The 14,696-nt window shown below is 38.7% G+C and overlaps 2 protein-coding genes across 2 annotated transcripts; both read left to right on the top strand.

Annotated features, from left to right (window-relative positions):
• Positions 1–1,437: 1,437 nt before the first annotated feature.
• Positions 1,438–4,672, top strand: LOC104422812 (putative F-box protein At1g65770). The gene is made up of 2 exons (XM_039301313.1): positions 1,438–3,514; positions 3,609–4,672. Exon 1 carries the CDS (start codon positions 1,553–1,555, stop codon positions 2,732–2,734), a length of 1,182 nt encoding a protein of 393 aa, XP_039157247.1. The 5' UTR covers positions 1,438–1,552; the 3' UTR covers positions 2,735–3,514; positions 3,609–4,672.
• Positions 4,673–8,675: 4,003 nt separating this feature from the next.
• LOC104418172 (citrate-binding protein) lies at positions 8,676–9,893 on the top strand. The gene is made up of 2 exons (XM_010029426.3): positions 8,676–8,982; positions 9,420–9,893. The coding sequence occupies exons 1-2, from the start codon at positions 8,716–8,718 to the stop codon at positions 9,804–9,806; spliced, it is 654 nt and encodes a 217-aa protein (XP_010027728.1). The 5' UTR covers positions 8,676–8,715; the 3' UTR covers positions 9,807–9,893.
• Positions 9,894–14,696: the final 4,803 nt, after the last annotated feature.

A 14,696-nucleotide genomic window follows, 5' to 3' on the forward strand; every position in this document is an offset into this window, starting at 1 on the left:
AATAATAATAATAATAATATGTCACGTAGGAGAGAGAAATTAATTTAAAAGTACCACACTAATATTTTTGGTTAACCAAATTGACAATATTGGCAGATTAACTCGATTACACCAACTTAACAAAATCTAAAACTTAATTACATTTTCGCAACAAATTTTAGAACTTCTAATATATTTATGCATAAAAAATTAAAAATTACAAAAATTATCTACATTAGTGCCGGTTATATCATGTAGAATGGTCAATACTGACTAGACCGTTACGTCAATAATTTTCAATCAAAATTAGCCAAATGGACTAAATTATCAAATTGTTAAAAAGTTCATGACCAAATTCACTAATTTATGGTTGACACAAGTCTAATAGATTTAGGATTTTTTTGTAATTTTCTTTAAATTTAATTATATATTATGATAATAAAATATTGAAAGATATATTATAGTTAAAACATATCGAATAGGTTGGCCAAAAAAGCATGTTTAATTGGGTAGTAGAAAACGTTATAGATAGAATAGACAAGCTTATAATTATCATTCACAATTATATATATGTGTAAATATATACATAGAGAGAGTACCAGAAAAAATTCTTACTTTGGTGTCAAAAAAAAAAAAAAAAAAACAAAGAGGTCAGTGACTATTTGTTTCTCAGATAATTAGAATTTTTAAAAGGATTACAATAACGAATGCTTCTAGACAACTTATTAAGAAACTAATTAATGACACCATTTCAATTTTTATGCATTGATTATTTTCATATTACGCACAATCAATATCTTGAAAATGGAAGAGAGAGTACCAAAAAAATTCTTACTTTGGTGTAAAAAAAAAGGGCAGTGACTATTTTTTCTCAAATAGTTAAAATTTTTAAAAGGATTACAATAACAAATGCTTCTAGACAAATTATTAAGAAACTTATTAATGACCCCATTTCAATTTTTATGCATTGATGTACACAAAGTCCAGAGGTAAAAAAGCTTGTGGACTGGAGCCCGGCTTTGGAGAGTTTATGTTCTTGTAGATACTGTTACTGAACAAAGCACTCTTATTCTTCTATTTCAAATTGTCTGAGCAGCCAAATGCATGCTATGCATTTTGTATGCCATTTGTTACTTATTGAAATTGAATTGCATGGCTGTTGGAAGTACTGGCTCAAGCCAAAAGTCAAGTGTGTTGGTCATGAACTGCACTTCCGTTCTATTTAGTGCAGATTGCAGAGAAATATCTGAAAAAGGGAAACGTTTGGGTCAACCTGCTGAAGATGCTCCGAAAGTTCAATTCGTGGGTTGCGCGAGCTTTCAACTAGCGTGCCGGGAAAGAAAGAGTTAATGGACGAACACATATCGTCCGCAGGAGCAAGGTGATAGAACCCGGTCAAAGGTCAACTTTTTTACCATATGATATAACTGACAAAAGTCCCTCTGTCCTTATATACTAGCCGCAGAATAATCCAACAGAAGGCAAGGAAAAAAAGCAAGCCGCCAGTTAGGACGGCTTATCTGCAACTCCGCCGTTCTTGGTCCTCGGATGATCGGATATCTCCCCTGCAAAGATGGAGAACACCGTGCCATGGTCCGATCTCCCCGAAGAGCTCTGGTGTATGATCGGGAAGAAGCTCGACACCCCCACCGACGTCTGCCGGTTCCGCAGCGTCTGCTCTTCTTGGCGTTCTCTGATCCCTCCGCTCCCCCATGGCAACAACCCTCCTCTGTTTCCCCTGCAGCTCCCTCTCCGGCCGGGCCAAAAGCCCGCCTTCGTCACTCGATCCACGATCTACCGCCTCCAGCCGCCGGAAGAATCCGGCCCGGCCTTTGGCTGGCTGGTCAAGCTCGAGGGATCCGGCGAGCCGGGCCGCCCGCTCCGCCTCCTGAATCCGCTCTCGAAGGAGCCGATCAAGTACAAGCCCGATTTTTTTCCTAGCGTGTTGAACACTTTGGACTTCAGGGTCACCGAGATTGTCAAAGAGTACGCTGTCGAGGTCGATGACGGGGCCATTTTCCGCCGTGTCGCGAAGGTAGCTTTGTTCCCTGATTCGGCGTGGGCCGATGCAGGGGAGTGTGCGGTGGTTGGGATTCTTGAGGAAGGGAAATTGGGGCATTGGAGATATGGGGATGAGGAATGGAGTGTGATCGAAGGCCAAGATTGTCATTTTGATGATGTCATGGTCTACAAAGGGCAGTTCTATGCCGTGGATAGGCTTGGGACAGTGTCATGGATCAACCCGTCTTTCCAGGTCCAGCGATTCTCACCACACATGTGCGGTGGCGGTGACAGGAAGCACATGGTGGAGGCGGGCGGCGACCTCTACGTGGTGGACCGGTACCTCGGGAGGGGCGCTGTGACAAGGTACCAGAACAACCGGGAGGTCGGCTTGGAGACGGTTAAGTTTATAGTATATAGGTTGGATCAAGAACGGGGCACATGGGATGAAGTGAGGAGGCTCGGTGATGTGGCCCTGTTTCTGGGTGATCACAGTTGCTTCTCAGTGTCTGTGCAAGAGTTCGGTGGGTGCGTTGGGAACTGCATTTACTTCACTGAATTGAGTAATTTTTATGGTGTTAAAGTCCATGTCTTTTGCATGGAGGACCATAGCATCAAGAGGGCGGCATTCTCCCCGGACTACTTGAGGATCCTGTGGCCGCCACCGGCTTGGATCAGCCCGAGCCCATGCCCCCTCGATCCGAAAAACATGAGGACAGTTTATAGTTTGATCTGGAACGGATTCGATCTCTAGTCGAATTGGGTTTGTAATTTGATTTCGGTATGAATGAAAAGTGGAAGTTGGAATTGCTTTGTGAGGCATTGAGAATCCATGTTCTGTTGGCTTTGCTGAATTTCTTTGTGCCTTGGTATGCTCTGAACATTGGTACCTTATTTATTCCAAATTGACTGAAAAAATTGGGGGTTAACACTAATCAGATAGAAAACTAGTACAAGCAGAGAATGCTTGATGCAGAAAATTGCTCACTCGAAAGTAGACGGATATAGTGGAGACGGATTGGGGAAATATCATGTAGTTATCCTCAGTTTTATACCGTGAACAACATTATAAGCAGATGCAGAGGGGGTTACGGTTTGAAGTATCTCTCATGAGCATGAATGGCAAAGGAAAAATCACGGAGAAGGTGCAAAGAACAAAACATGGGTGATGGTCGCCACCTGAGTCCTTGCATCAAAACCTGAGAATGCGGCCATTTTTCAAGATGAGAGTTTCAATACCTTTGTTGCTGAATTTGATACCAAAAAATTTAGCTCTGGTATCAGTAATCACGTGATGCAAAAGGAAGAAGATTTGGATGTTGAATTAGAGAGGCTAAAAGAGCAGCTGAAGCAAGCAAACCTAGAAAAGACTGAGATGACTTCTAAATATGAAAAGCTATCTGCCATTTGCCGATCTCAGAGGCAGGAAATACAGGAACTCAAACAAGCTCTTGCTGCTAGAGCTCCATCACCAAGCAAGGATGCTATGAGAAATCAAACCCCTACTAGAATCGAGTCATCTGCTGCTGCTATGGTAATTTTGTTCTCTTTTTGTCTTATTTATTGCATCACATGCAATTTCTAGGTTGTGTTACATTCTATCTTGACAGACATTTCGGTTAATACAGCCATCAGAGGAAACTGGAAAAACCAACTGGGACACCCATCAGGAAAAAGTTCAGAAGAATTTTCAAAGCCCAGAACCCACCTCATGGCAGGCTTTCGCTGATGATCCTAAACCAAGGCAGCCTCTTTCAAGGGATACCACCTCCAGATCTGTTAGGACAATAAATGGTCAACAAAGTAAGCAGGGCACTCAAGCAGCATCAAAAAATGAAACATGGGGCTTTGGGTCGGAGAGTTTTACTGCCATGCCCAATGCCAGTTCTCAGATATCAAAACCCATTCGAGAAGGAAGCACTTCCCAGCGGTTTGGCGATTCAAAGTTCAGGGAGAACAAATCATCTTCTCAACCTGCAGGATGGGCTGGTTTCTAAATCATTCCTGGACATGACCTTTGACATCTTTCATGAAGGACAGTTGTCTGAGCAGATGATTTACACCTGATGTACACAAAGTCCAGAGGTAAAAAAGCTTGTGGACTGGAGCCCGGCTTTGGAGAGCTTATGTTCTTGTAGATACTGTTACTGAACAAAGCACTCTTATTCTTCTATTTCAAATTGTCTGAGCAGCCAAATGCATGTTATGCATTTTGTATGCCATTTGTGACTTATTGAAATTGAATTGCATGGCTGTTGGGAGTACTGGCTCAAGCCAAAAGTCAAGTCTGTTGGTCATGAACTGCACTTCCGTTCTATTAAGTGCAATTGCAGAGAAATATCTGAAAAAGGGAAACGTTTGGGTCAACCTGCTGAAGAATAAACTTGGATTTGATGAAGCTTATCTGTAAAGAGAGCCAGACCTGGATGTTTGAGAAGGTCAGTGCTATTAGTATGGCCCTTTTGACTTTTGAGTTGTATACGGATATTCCCTTAAGCGCTTGTCATTGGTACTACCGAAGGACAAAGTTCCCCGTGAACGTTCGAATTAAAAGTTCTGATGAGTGAGGATGATTGTCGATAAGGTAATCTGTTATTGCCTTGCTTTTGTTGATTCTGGACAGGCAAACCATGGTTAGATTATCTTGATCATCTTTATTGGTTTACATTCTGGGAAAGATTATGCATATGCATATATTGATATATATGCTCCATCTAGTTCTCTTAAGTGATGCAAGTCTATAGTGCCTCATCTTTGTAGTCTTTTGCCATGCTCGAGTGTGCACGGGGATTTTGGGATGGGAAAAGGATGGTCCAGAAAATGTTGTTCCCATTAATGCTTTTCTTTCAAATGTTACGTACATTTGTGACCGTGGAAATCTCGAGTTGCATGGACAAATTTGCGAGTCATCTTTTCTGATATGCCGTTTGGGAGAAGATTGTACATATAGATATCACTTCGTCCACATGTTGAACCGTACTTGAAGTTGTGTACCGGGGCTTGGGGATGAGTAGACAATTCAAATTCTTGGAATTAGACCTATGCGATTGCCTAGACATGAATCAAGATAAATCAAAGTAAAGGGGGTAAGGACTCAAAGGGGCTGGTTGGGATCGTCGCAGTCAGCCTAATTACTTGCTTGATTTACTTATCATTGAACTTGTATTAACATTCTTTTGAAATTGAGTGTACAATCACCCCCGTTAAGAATTTCAAATGGACCAAATTATTGTCCTCATGCTCTCTATTCCCTAGTTGGACATAAACTTTACTAATATTGGAGGGGTCTGAGATTCAGAAGAAAGCATAAATGCAACAAAGAAAATGCTCACTGCCTCAAAAATTTTCCTCGGGCCACAGGGCAAATTTGAGCTTTCCAACCATATATATTCATGATACTAGATTGGAGCATGAAATCATCCTCAAAATCTAGAAAGGAAAAAAAAAGTGAGGCTTAAAATTCTGCAAGCGTGGTTTGCAGTTAATCTTCAAGCAATTTGCATTACTTGTTGGATGAGGCTCTATTTTGTTGGGATGATCCCTTCATCCCTACCAATTTGCGTGGTATACCGACCATTGTGCCTAGGCCATCTAGGCTATTAATCATGCAGTTTCCCATGTCGGCTCCATAAGATCGACTGTCCAGATGGGCTATTTATGATGATCTAAAAATAAATCTTTTCAACATTTTACCACCTATGGAAGTACGTCTCGCAAGAATCGGTCGGTATATAACATGTTCTAGTAGCTTTTAGGGTATCAATTCGCTTCCAAAGGGTCCGACCACCGAGGAGTTATCGCAAGCGTAGGCGCATAGTCTAAGGCCAACTTTGTCGGTGGTATCACTTTAAAAGAATCTTATCACAACTGAAGCTCGATCCGCACTAATTCACTCGTCTTAAACAGTCCGACTGCGACCGTGCAAACAAAGCATTACCATAATCTGCGCCGAAATCCAACATACCGCAAGAGCATGCAGTGAGATATAGTGATTAGGAAAGCTATGACTATAGTTTCTCTTTGGTAACCCAGAAACACCAGCGCGGAGAACTAGCTAACTAGAGGTTGATGGAACACTTTGTGGGTCCCATGAACCAATTGAGTTTAGATATTTTGTATGTGCATGTAGCCCGTACCCAGATCAATTTATACAGATCCCTAGTTCTTGGGTCCAAAATCTCCCGACACTCCACCCAATTACATTAATCTTGAAGGGTTTATGAAATTATGACTAAGGTTTTTACTCAACTTTTGTACATGGGAGAACATTAATAATTTTGTATTTCATGTGATTAACTCATAGCATGGTATAATAAAAACTCAAATGCTTCGTATCTAATGACAATAGGATCAATAAATTATACATATTGGGGAGAAAGGGGTAATAACTCATCAAGAACTAACTCAATCCAGATCAATATCTTCCCAACACTGAACCGATTGAAATCGACTTCACTCCAGCAACAACCAACAATAAATTCTAGTAATACAACACACAATACATAAATATAATGACAAAATGATAATAAAACAAAGGCAACAACACAAAGATTTTATATGAAAAATTTGTTAAAATATGTCTCGAATTTAAGCATAATGCAAAAGTCTGAATATTCCAAATTGAGTATTTTGCAGACATCCGAAATGGAGCAAAGAAGATCCGAAAGTCAACTCCTCAAAAGTCCGAATCCGCGTCAAAGAGTTTGGCCACTAAAATAGAAAAGTCTAATATTGATTTAGACTTAGATTTTATTTAAAATATATGGAGATATATTTTGGTTGAAATCAACAAGATTTGTCCAAAAAGAAAGATTTCTATTCAATGTTGTTTCTTGGACTTGAATTGAAACCCACTCGAAACTTACACGGCACATGGATTTCCTATTCCATGTTGTTTCGGTTTCTATAGGTTTATATTTTGGCAATAGATATATGGTCAAGGGGCTGCATAATGGTGTGCCGTGGGTCCTCCAATTGAAGCCCCGTTTCGAGTGCTTGGTTGACGACCTATCTTTGTGGGTTGCTCTGAAGTTGATTGCGAAGAAATATTGAAGCCCCATTTTTAAGCGAATGCTCGGCATGGGTTATTTCGTTGGTTTCGTATATGCTATTACATCAAGAGCTTTTATTTGTTTGTAGCCAATTAAATCTTTTGATAAGATTTGCATATAATTTCTTCATAAAATTGAGATATTATTTCACGAGAAATTTCGAGGCTAAACACTGCATGCGTTATTAGGTATAATTGAGACTTAAAAACACCGTGAGTATTTGAATGACTTAAGTGTGTAATCTCTGTTGTATCGCTTGATCTATAACAAATTCATCATTATTTTTTTTTGTGGACGTAGTTCTTTATGACCAAATTACGAAAATCTAGTATACAATTTATTTTCTTGTTTTGTCTATTTTATTGTTCGATTGTTCGCTTTTACCAACAAAACCCAACGAAGGAAAAATCATGACCACCTACAAACTTTCACTAATCACCAAAAATAATAGAATTCACAAAGAATTTCTCTCTTGTCACACACTAAAAGCTCAACATTAATAATTCAACACTATTTCATTACCACGAAGGTAGATAAACACAAATGGAACAAGACAATCCTAATCGCGATTTAATTCGGTAAAGGTTCTTAATGAACAAAGTCGATTAACTTGTAGCCTTCAGTCTCACAAAAAACTTACTAAAATTTGAGTCAATTTCATCAACCTTTGGCCTCCAAATCAAGACTGCAAAGCCACACCTCCTTTTTTTCCTCCTTCTTCGATCTCTCTAAGTGCTATGAAACACTAACACTCTTCAAGAACCTTTGTGTTGTGTCGGACACTTCGACACGTGTCCAACACTCTCCGGGATTCTCGACCACTCTCCAACACTTGTTCAATGGTTGTCAGAAAATCGACACCTAGTCAACTTTTTCAACACTCTCCGACACTCTAGTCGGAATTTTAACATATAAGTTTCTAACACTTGTTTCCGATATTGATATCAATTTTAAAAATTTTCAATAATGAGATGTCAAATATATGTGAAAAAATATAACACAATAATAAAATAATAAATGGAAAAAGAAGAAAAACCTAGTCTTCTCTTCTCTTCTGACTCCCACTTTCATAATACACAATTTAACCCTTAAGTTTTTTTTTTTTTCTTCTTTTGACATATCTAACATGCGAGTTCGGAATGTCGATTCTTGTTTTTCTCCAAATTTTATGAATTATTGGAATAGAATTGAATTTGTCAAATTAAAACAATGAATATCATTAATAAATTGTGGATTAATGTTTTTAGTATAAATTCATTCTAGGCTTTTGTAATTATTTATTTATTTGTGAATTCGAATAAAATTAATTTGATTGAAATAATGATAAAAATGATAATTTATTATGTATATATAAATATGTCTCAATGTATCGAAATTCTCTATTTTTTAAAAAATAATGTGTCGGCGTGTCGTGTTGTGTTGTGTCGTATCATGTGTCGCGTGTCACTGTTAGTGCTAATTAGTCTAAGTGCACGCTCTCTCTCCCCTCTTGCTCTCCACCAACCACGCATAAAGCAACCCCACTTAGGCTATGACTCTACCGTCTCTTTCACGGGGCAAGTCAGCTTTGAATGTCCAAGAAACAAAGATCATTTTATATTCCATCTATGCTTGGATACTTATATATACACAATCAAACAATTACTTCATCAATCTCTTTCGTCCCTTGCCAGAACATTTAAACATGATAATCCTTGCAATTCTTTTGGGCTTGAGCCTAGCTTATTTGATGCCACACCAAGTTGATGCTCAGACGCAGACTGATCCCACAGAAGGGTTCAAATCGCTTCCGCTGACTCAATCCAACTTCGCCGTGCAAAGGCCGTACGACGTGCCGGTAGATCAGAGATACAGCTTCAAAGATGGAGTGCACAAGCTGTGGGTGTTCGACACCGACAAGCCTCACTCCACCACAAGCGAAACCAAGCCACGCACCGAAATCCGTATAAGGGTAAGCTACCTTCGTGACTAGTCTTAGCTCAACAGTGTTTCGTCCTGAGATTTGGGACCCCGGAGCCGGACCGGGGATGTGATAAACAGAAAGAAATCCTCCATAGAAGTATTAGAAATCGGTACTCCGGTGATAATTGTGCTTTTACATATGCTTCTCGATTCATGATCGCTCTGGTAAGTGCTCGACAACAATTTCTAACTCTGTTTAATCGTGTTTAGATAAGTACATCGTCATTCTTTCCAATCAAATGATGTGCTAGGTAATTACACTCGTGGAAAGATACTGCTCACGAAATACGAGTGGTCTTGGGCAAGTGAGGATCGTGATCCTCGTCGAAAGCTCCTCAGATTGGACTTACCTTAGTATTCCATGATCTAATTTTGAATACTCTTTCACCAACCACTGCATGCTGACGAAATAAAGACACCGAACAGGGATATGACTATTCCTCCGGAGTGTGGCAATTCGAAGGGCAAGGATACGTGCCAGGCGGAACATCGGGTGTCTGCGTTATGCAAGTTTTTGGGGCCGTCGGTCAGGCCACGACTTTCGTACTCCGCGTCTACAACGGCACATTGTATTACTACGGAAGCCAAGTCTTGGTCGAGAATGTCTACGACAAATGGTTCAAGCTCAACGTGATACACGACGCCGACGCCTCCAATGTGAAGATCTACATCGATGATCAACTTAGGTTTTCAGCTCCGGGCCATGGTAGCGGGGCTTCGCACTACTTTAAGTTTGGGGTTTATGCAATGGATGATTCCTCTCACCGCATGGAGTCACGGTGGAAGGATGTTAAGGTTCTCAAGAAAAACTAATTGAAACGATGGCTTCGTGTAGCAAGTTTCGCTTGCTTGCTCTGTAATGGCTCCTCGTATCGCCTATACAAAACCAAGAATAAATCCAGTGGCTCATTTAACTTAGTACGACCACATAACTCTTTCTTTTTTCTCATATTCTCATGGATTCGGAGGCAGCGCCACGCCTGACCGCCTACCGTATAGCCACCACACATCGCTGCATATAAACTTGTAGAGTATGAGAACAAACAAGGACAAATTAACAATCGATCGATATGAAGAGAAAGTGGATCGAGAAGAGATTGTTAAGCTGTTGTTGCTCACGAATAAACAGCATATGCCAGTCGTGCAAAGAACAATAAAATTCGTAAGATCGAGGATGAATTAGATGGGGATTTTGTGCTTTGACAACACCAGAGAATTTCGAACATGTAAACATAGGGAAAAGTACTTAAAAAGTCTTAAACATTTTGTATTTGTGTAAATTTAGTCAAGAACATTTTTTTGGTGTCCGTCGACCAGCTGGAGGAGGGGAGGGAAAAATTAAAATTAAAATTAAAATTAAAAAAAATCTAAAATATTAAAATATTATTAAAAATTGTCAACGTCAGTCCCGATTATGCCACATCAACCGGCCGGTGTCTAGTCAACAAAATTCGGCTAAAATTGGCGGGAAATGACTGAATCGGTACTAAGTAAAAAGATTTAGAACTAAATTAGTATCAAAAAATGTTTAGAATTAAATTGGTACAAATACACAAGATTTATAACTTTTTTAGTACTTTTCCCTACAAACGTACAACCTATGAGCAAACAGAGTATCGCATGGCCTCATTGGGCTTTGGTGTTAACAAGAGAGATGTCCAGCTAAATCGTATCCGATGTAGATGACTAGTAGACAAGCAGAAGTGCACAAGCAATCCAGTGGCCAAACAATTTTGATGATTATTACGAGAGTTCCAATTTTTGTTAAGACCAAATCTAACCACGCTTAAAAACCTAGAGAGGTTATGCTGCTGCCGAATTGCATGTACTTGTGGGATCTTTCGAGAGGAATTTCGGACAGAATGGATTTTCTTGGCCGATGAAAAGCTCGGTTAATGCAAAACATAACCACGATACCTGTCAAGGTCAAAATCAATGGAGAACCTCTAAAATACTTCCGAGCAGCAGATGGACAAGGCAAGGGTTCCTCTTTCTCCCTGTCAATAAATGTTGGTGGCGAATATACTCTCTGCTGATGCCTAAGGCTGTAAATGGTCACATCAAGTGCACTAGTCTAGCAGCATGCCCCCACTCCGTCCCACGTAGCCGTTGAATATGTCTTCTTCCGATGCTGTCTTACGAATGGCAAAATGGAGCTCTTGTCCTCTTCGAAAAGCAGGTATAAGAGACTGATGCTGATGGATTTGACTCACTAATTAACACGCACCACGTGTCACTTATACACGATAGATATGCGTTTAGGCCTGGAAACGCGGTTTTGCCCAAGTGTTAAAGATCATTGTCATTTGTCATGTCATGCGTCTGCTCATCAATTCATTTTGCCTTCTTTCCCAGCGTACGACCTCCCGTCAAGACCTCCACTATCCAGAAGCTCGACGACTTAGGCCTGGAAACGCGGTTTTAACCAAGTGTTAAAGATCATATTGTCATTTGTCACGACATGCGTCTGCTCATCATTTCATTTTGCCTTCTGTCGATATCAAATCACCACTTGTCGACCAAGACCGGATAGCATGGATCACTTCCTTCTATAAAGACTCAGCAATTCAGGAAGTGTCTTACCCCAATATTTCCACGCTCTAATACATATATACTTTCCTCAATTGCTTAGTCTTTCCACACTCTAATGCATATACTTTCCACGCTCTAATCTTTAAAGACTCAGCAATTCAGGAAGTGTCTAATACATATACTTTCCACACCAACACATACGCTGCATGGACCTACACCAATGTTCAAGATGGACCTATACCTATCTTTCCAAATTTGATCATATAGGTTTTTCGGTCATAAATAATTCTGTCGGCATGAATATTACTTGAAGCATAAACACTTATTCCATATATCAAAATCAATATAAGTTATAGATAGTTTTGTCAATTTTGAAATATAATATGAGGTTTTCTTAATAGTATTGCTGCACCACTATCATTGCTCAAAACCCACCATCTCCATTGATGCTCATCCCCAAACAATACCATGAGTGAGCCTACCATCCAAGTATAAGATTGCATTTGATTTAGCTAATGGGGTTAGCGCGGTATGTGATTGGTCAGACGTCTACCAATCTAACATAGACTTCCTCATCTTTAAAAACAGGCCCAAAAAAGAAAAAAAAAACAACAAACAAAAGTGATAATACCTCTAATTATTGTGAACCTTCACTTCTTCTTCTTTAATGTACGGTTATTGAAAGGTTCTTTCATTTACACATCAAATTCAAATTAATCTTTATTTCTTAAAAACAAAAGTTCTTTCATTTAACAATAAATTCAAATATCTTTCTTTCCAAAAAGAAAACAATGTACTTGGTTATTTTAATTTAATAACGATGAATGGTTGCTCAAGGCAACCACACGTTTTAGTTTAGATGGAAATGTTGGAAGGATGTTAAGGTTTCACCGAAAAGATTGGAAAATGGTTTTATGGTGTGCTAATTTACCTTAACATTGAACGATGTGTAGTTGATCACGTGAGAAACGAATTATCCCATCAAGTAAGCATGGATTTAAAATAGATGAACAGAGATTTCATGATTTGACATCACCAAAGTATGTCGCCTTGCGGAAGTATGACCTATGAGCAAACAAAACATGATATGGCCTTATTCTTGCTTTGGTGTCACATAGGAGACATCCTATTAAATTATATCCAACAAAGACGAATATAGACAATCAAAAGTGCAAAAGGAATTTAGCATGGTGGCTTGATAACTGTGATTATCATCACGAGAGGAGCCAAAAGTGGCTCCACCATACTAAATGGGCCAAATCTGGCCTCGACGTTCTCGACAACGGTAGATCTAGCTCTGTCAAGGGTGGCAGTGACAGCAAATTTGGCCCGGTTGAGTTTGCAAGAATAATAAATCAAGTTTGCAAGAGTAATATCTATTTTTGCAATTTTCTATAATAAAGTCACATTACTGTACTCTAATGAAATTTTTAAAAAGTAAAAAAAAAAAAATTCAAGTACTTAATTTTAACTGAAAATTATGAAAAATAAATAAAATAAATTTATTGCACTTGTCAATTCAATGTCAAATCTTTAAATTTGATTTATTTAATTGTAAATTTTTTGACAATTTGCCAATTTAAACCTAAACATTTTAACAATTTACTAATTTAATCATATATTTTTTGATGATTTGCCAATTTAGTTTTTCTAGCAAATTTTATCCAAAATCGCTAACATGGTGATATAGTCAGCTATAGTCAACATTGATCATTCTATATGACATTGCCAATACTAACGTGAACAATTTTTGCAATTTTTAAATTTTTAAAAATTTTCATTCTTTTTTTTCCCAACCATAGATGAGTCAAGCCTCACCTAGATTTAGGCAAGGAAAAGCAATTGAGGATTGCCGACTCAAATTTGAAAAAAAAAAAAAAAAGAAACAATAATAAAATATGCAAAACAATTAAAAAGAATAGGAGCAATAGAATTCCTAAAAAGAGAATGGCAAGCTCGCCAATGGGGCGCGAGTGCTACCGCCGCCATCACCCATCGTCGAAGGGGCTAATGGAGGTCGCTAGTCCCTAGCGAGGGTAGCCGACCCTTGCCTAGCCAAAGCGAGGCCTCACCAGCCCTAGGTGAGGGCTGACGACCCTCACCAAGCCCGAGCAAGGACGCCTAGATCTAAGCAATGCCAACCCTCACCTAGGGCCGGCGACCATCACCCACTCTAGGCAATGGTCGACATCCCTTACTAGGCGTGGGCTAGGCCTCATTAGCCCTCGCCTAGGGCCTTTGAGGCTCACCTAGATCTAGGCAAAGCCGACCTTCGCTAGGCCTAACTAGCACAAGTGTCACCCTCATCTAGGCCTAGCAAAGGTTGCCCCAAGTGAGGACCAACGCGACCCAAATCTAAGCACCCTCGCTCGAGCCTAGCTAGGTTGGTCAACCTCGCCTAGGGCCAAGCAGGGGTCAGTCACCTCGCCCGCCTACCGCTCTCTTTCTTTATTTTTTGTTTTGTTTTTTAAAATAAAGTTCTTTCTTTATTTTTTTAGTTTTTTAATCTAATTTAAATGATTTTTGAATAAATAATGATGATGATGATAATAATAACAATAATATGTCATTTAGGAGAGAGAAATTAATTTAAAAGTACCACATTAACATTTTTCGTTAACCAAATTGATGGTATTGACAAATTAACTTGATTGCACCAATTCAACAAATTCTAAAACTTAATTACATTTTCACAACAAATTTTAGGACTTATAGTATATTTATCCATAAAAATGTAAAAATTACAAAAATTATCCATATTAGTGCCAATCGTATCACGTAGAATGGTCAACACTGACTAAACCGTCACATCAATAATATTCGATCAAAATTAGCTAAATTGACTAAATTATCAAATCGTTAAAAAGTTCATGACCAAATTCACTAAATTACAATGTTTATGGTTGAATTGACACAAGTCCAATAGATTTAGGATTTTTTTGTAATTTTCTATAAATTTAATTGTATATTATGATAATAAAATATTGAAATATATTTTATAGTTAAAACATATCAAATAGATTGGCCAAAAAAGCATGTTTAATTGGGTAGTAGAAAAAGTTATAGATAGACTAGACAAGCTTCTAATTATCATTCACATTTTTATATGTGTAAATATATACATAGAGAAAGTACCAGAAAAAATTCTTACTTTGGTGTAAAAAAAAAGGA

Source organism: Eucalyptus grandis, chromosome 9, assembly GCF_016545825.1.
Source record: "Eucalyptus grandis isolate ANBG69807.140 chromosome 9, ASM1654582v1, whole genome shotgun sequence".
Classification (NCBI taxonomy): Eukaryota; Viridiplantae; Streptophyta; class Magnoliopsida; order Myrtales; family Myrtaceae; genus Eucalyptus; species Eucalyptus grandis.

Coding starts and splice junctions, on each gene's coding strand:
- LOC104422812 (XM_039301313.1), top strand. CDS start 1,553: ATGGAGAACACCGTGCCATGGTCCGATCTCCCCGAAGAGCTCTGGTGT.
- LOC104418172 (XM_010029426.3), top strand. CDS start 8,716: ATGATAATCCTTGCAATTCTTTTGGGCTTGAGCCTAGCTTATTTGATG. Junction 8,983..9,419: donor GCACCGAAATCCGTATAAGG/GTAAGCTACCTT, acceptor GACACCGAACAG/GGATATGACTATTCCTCCGG.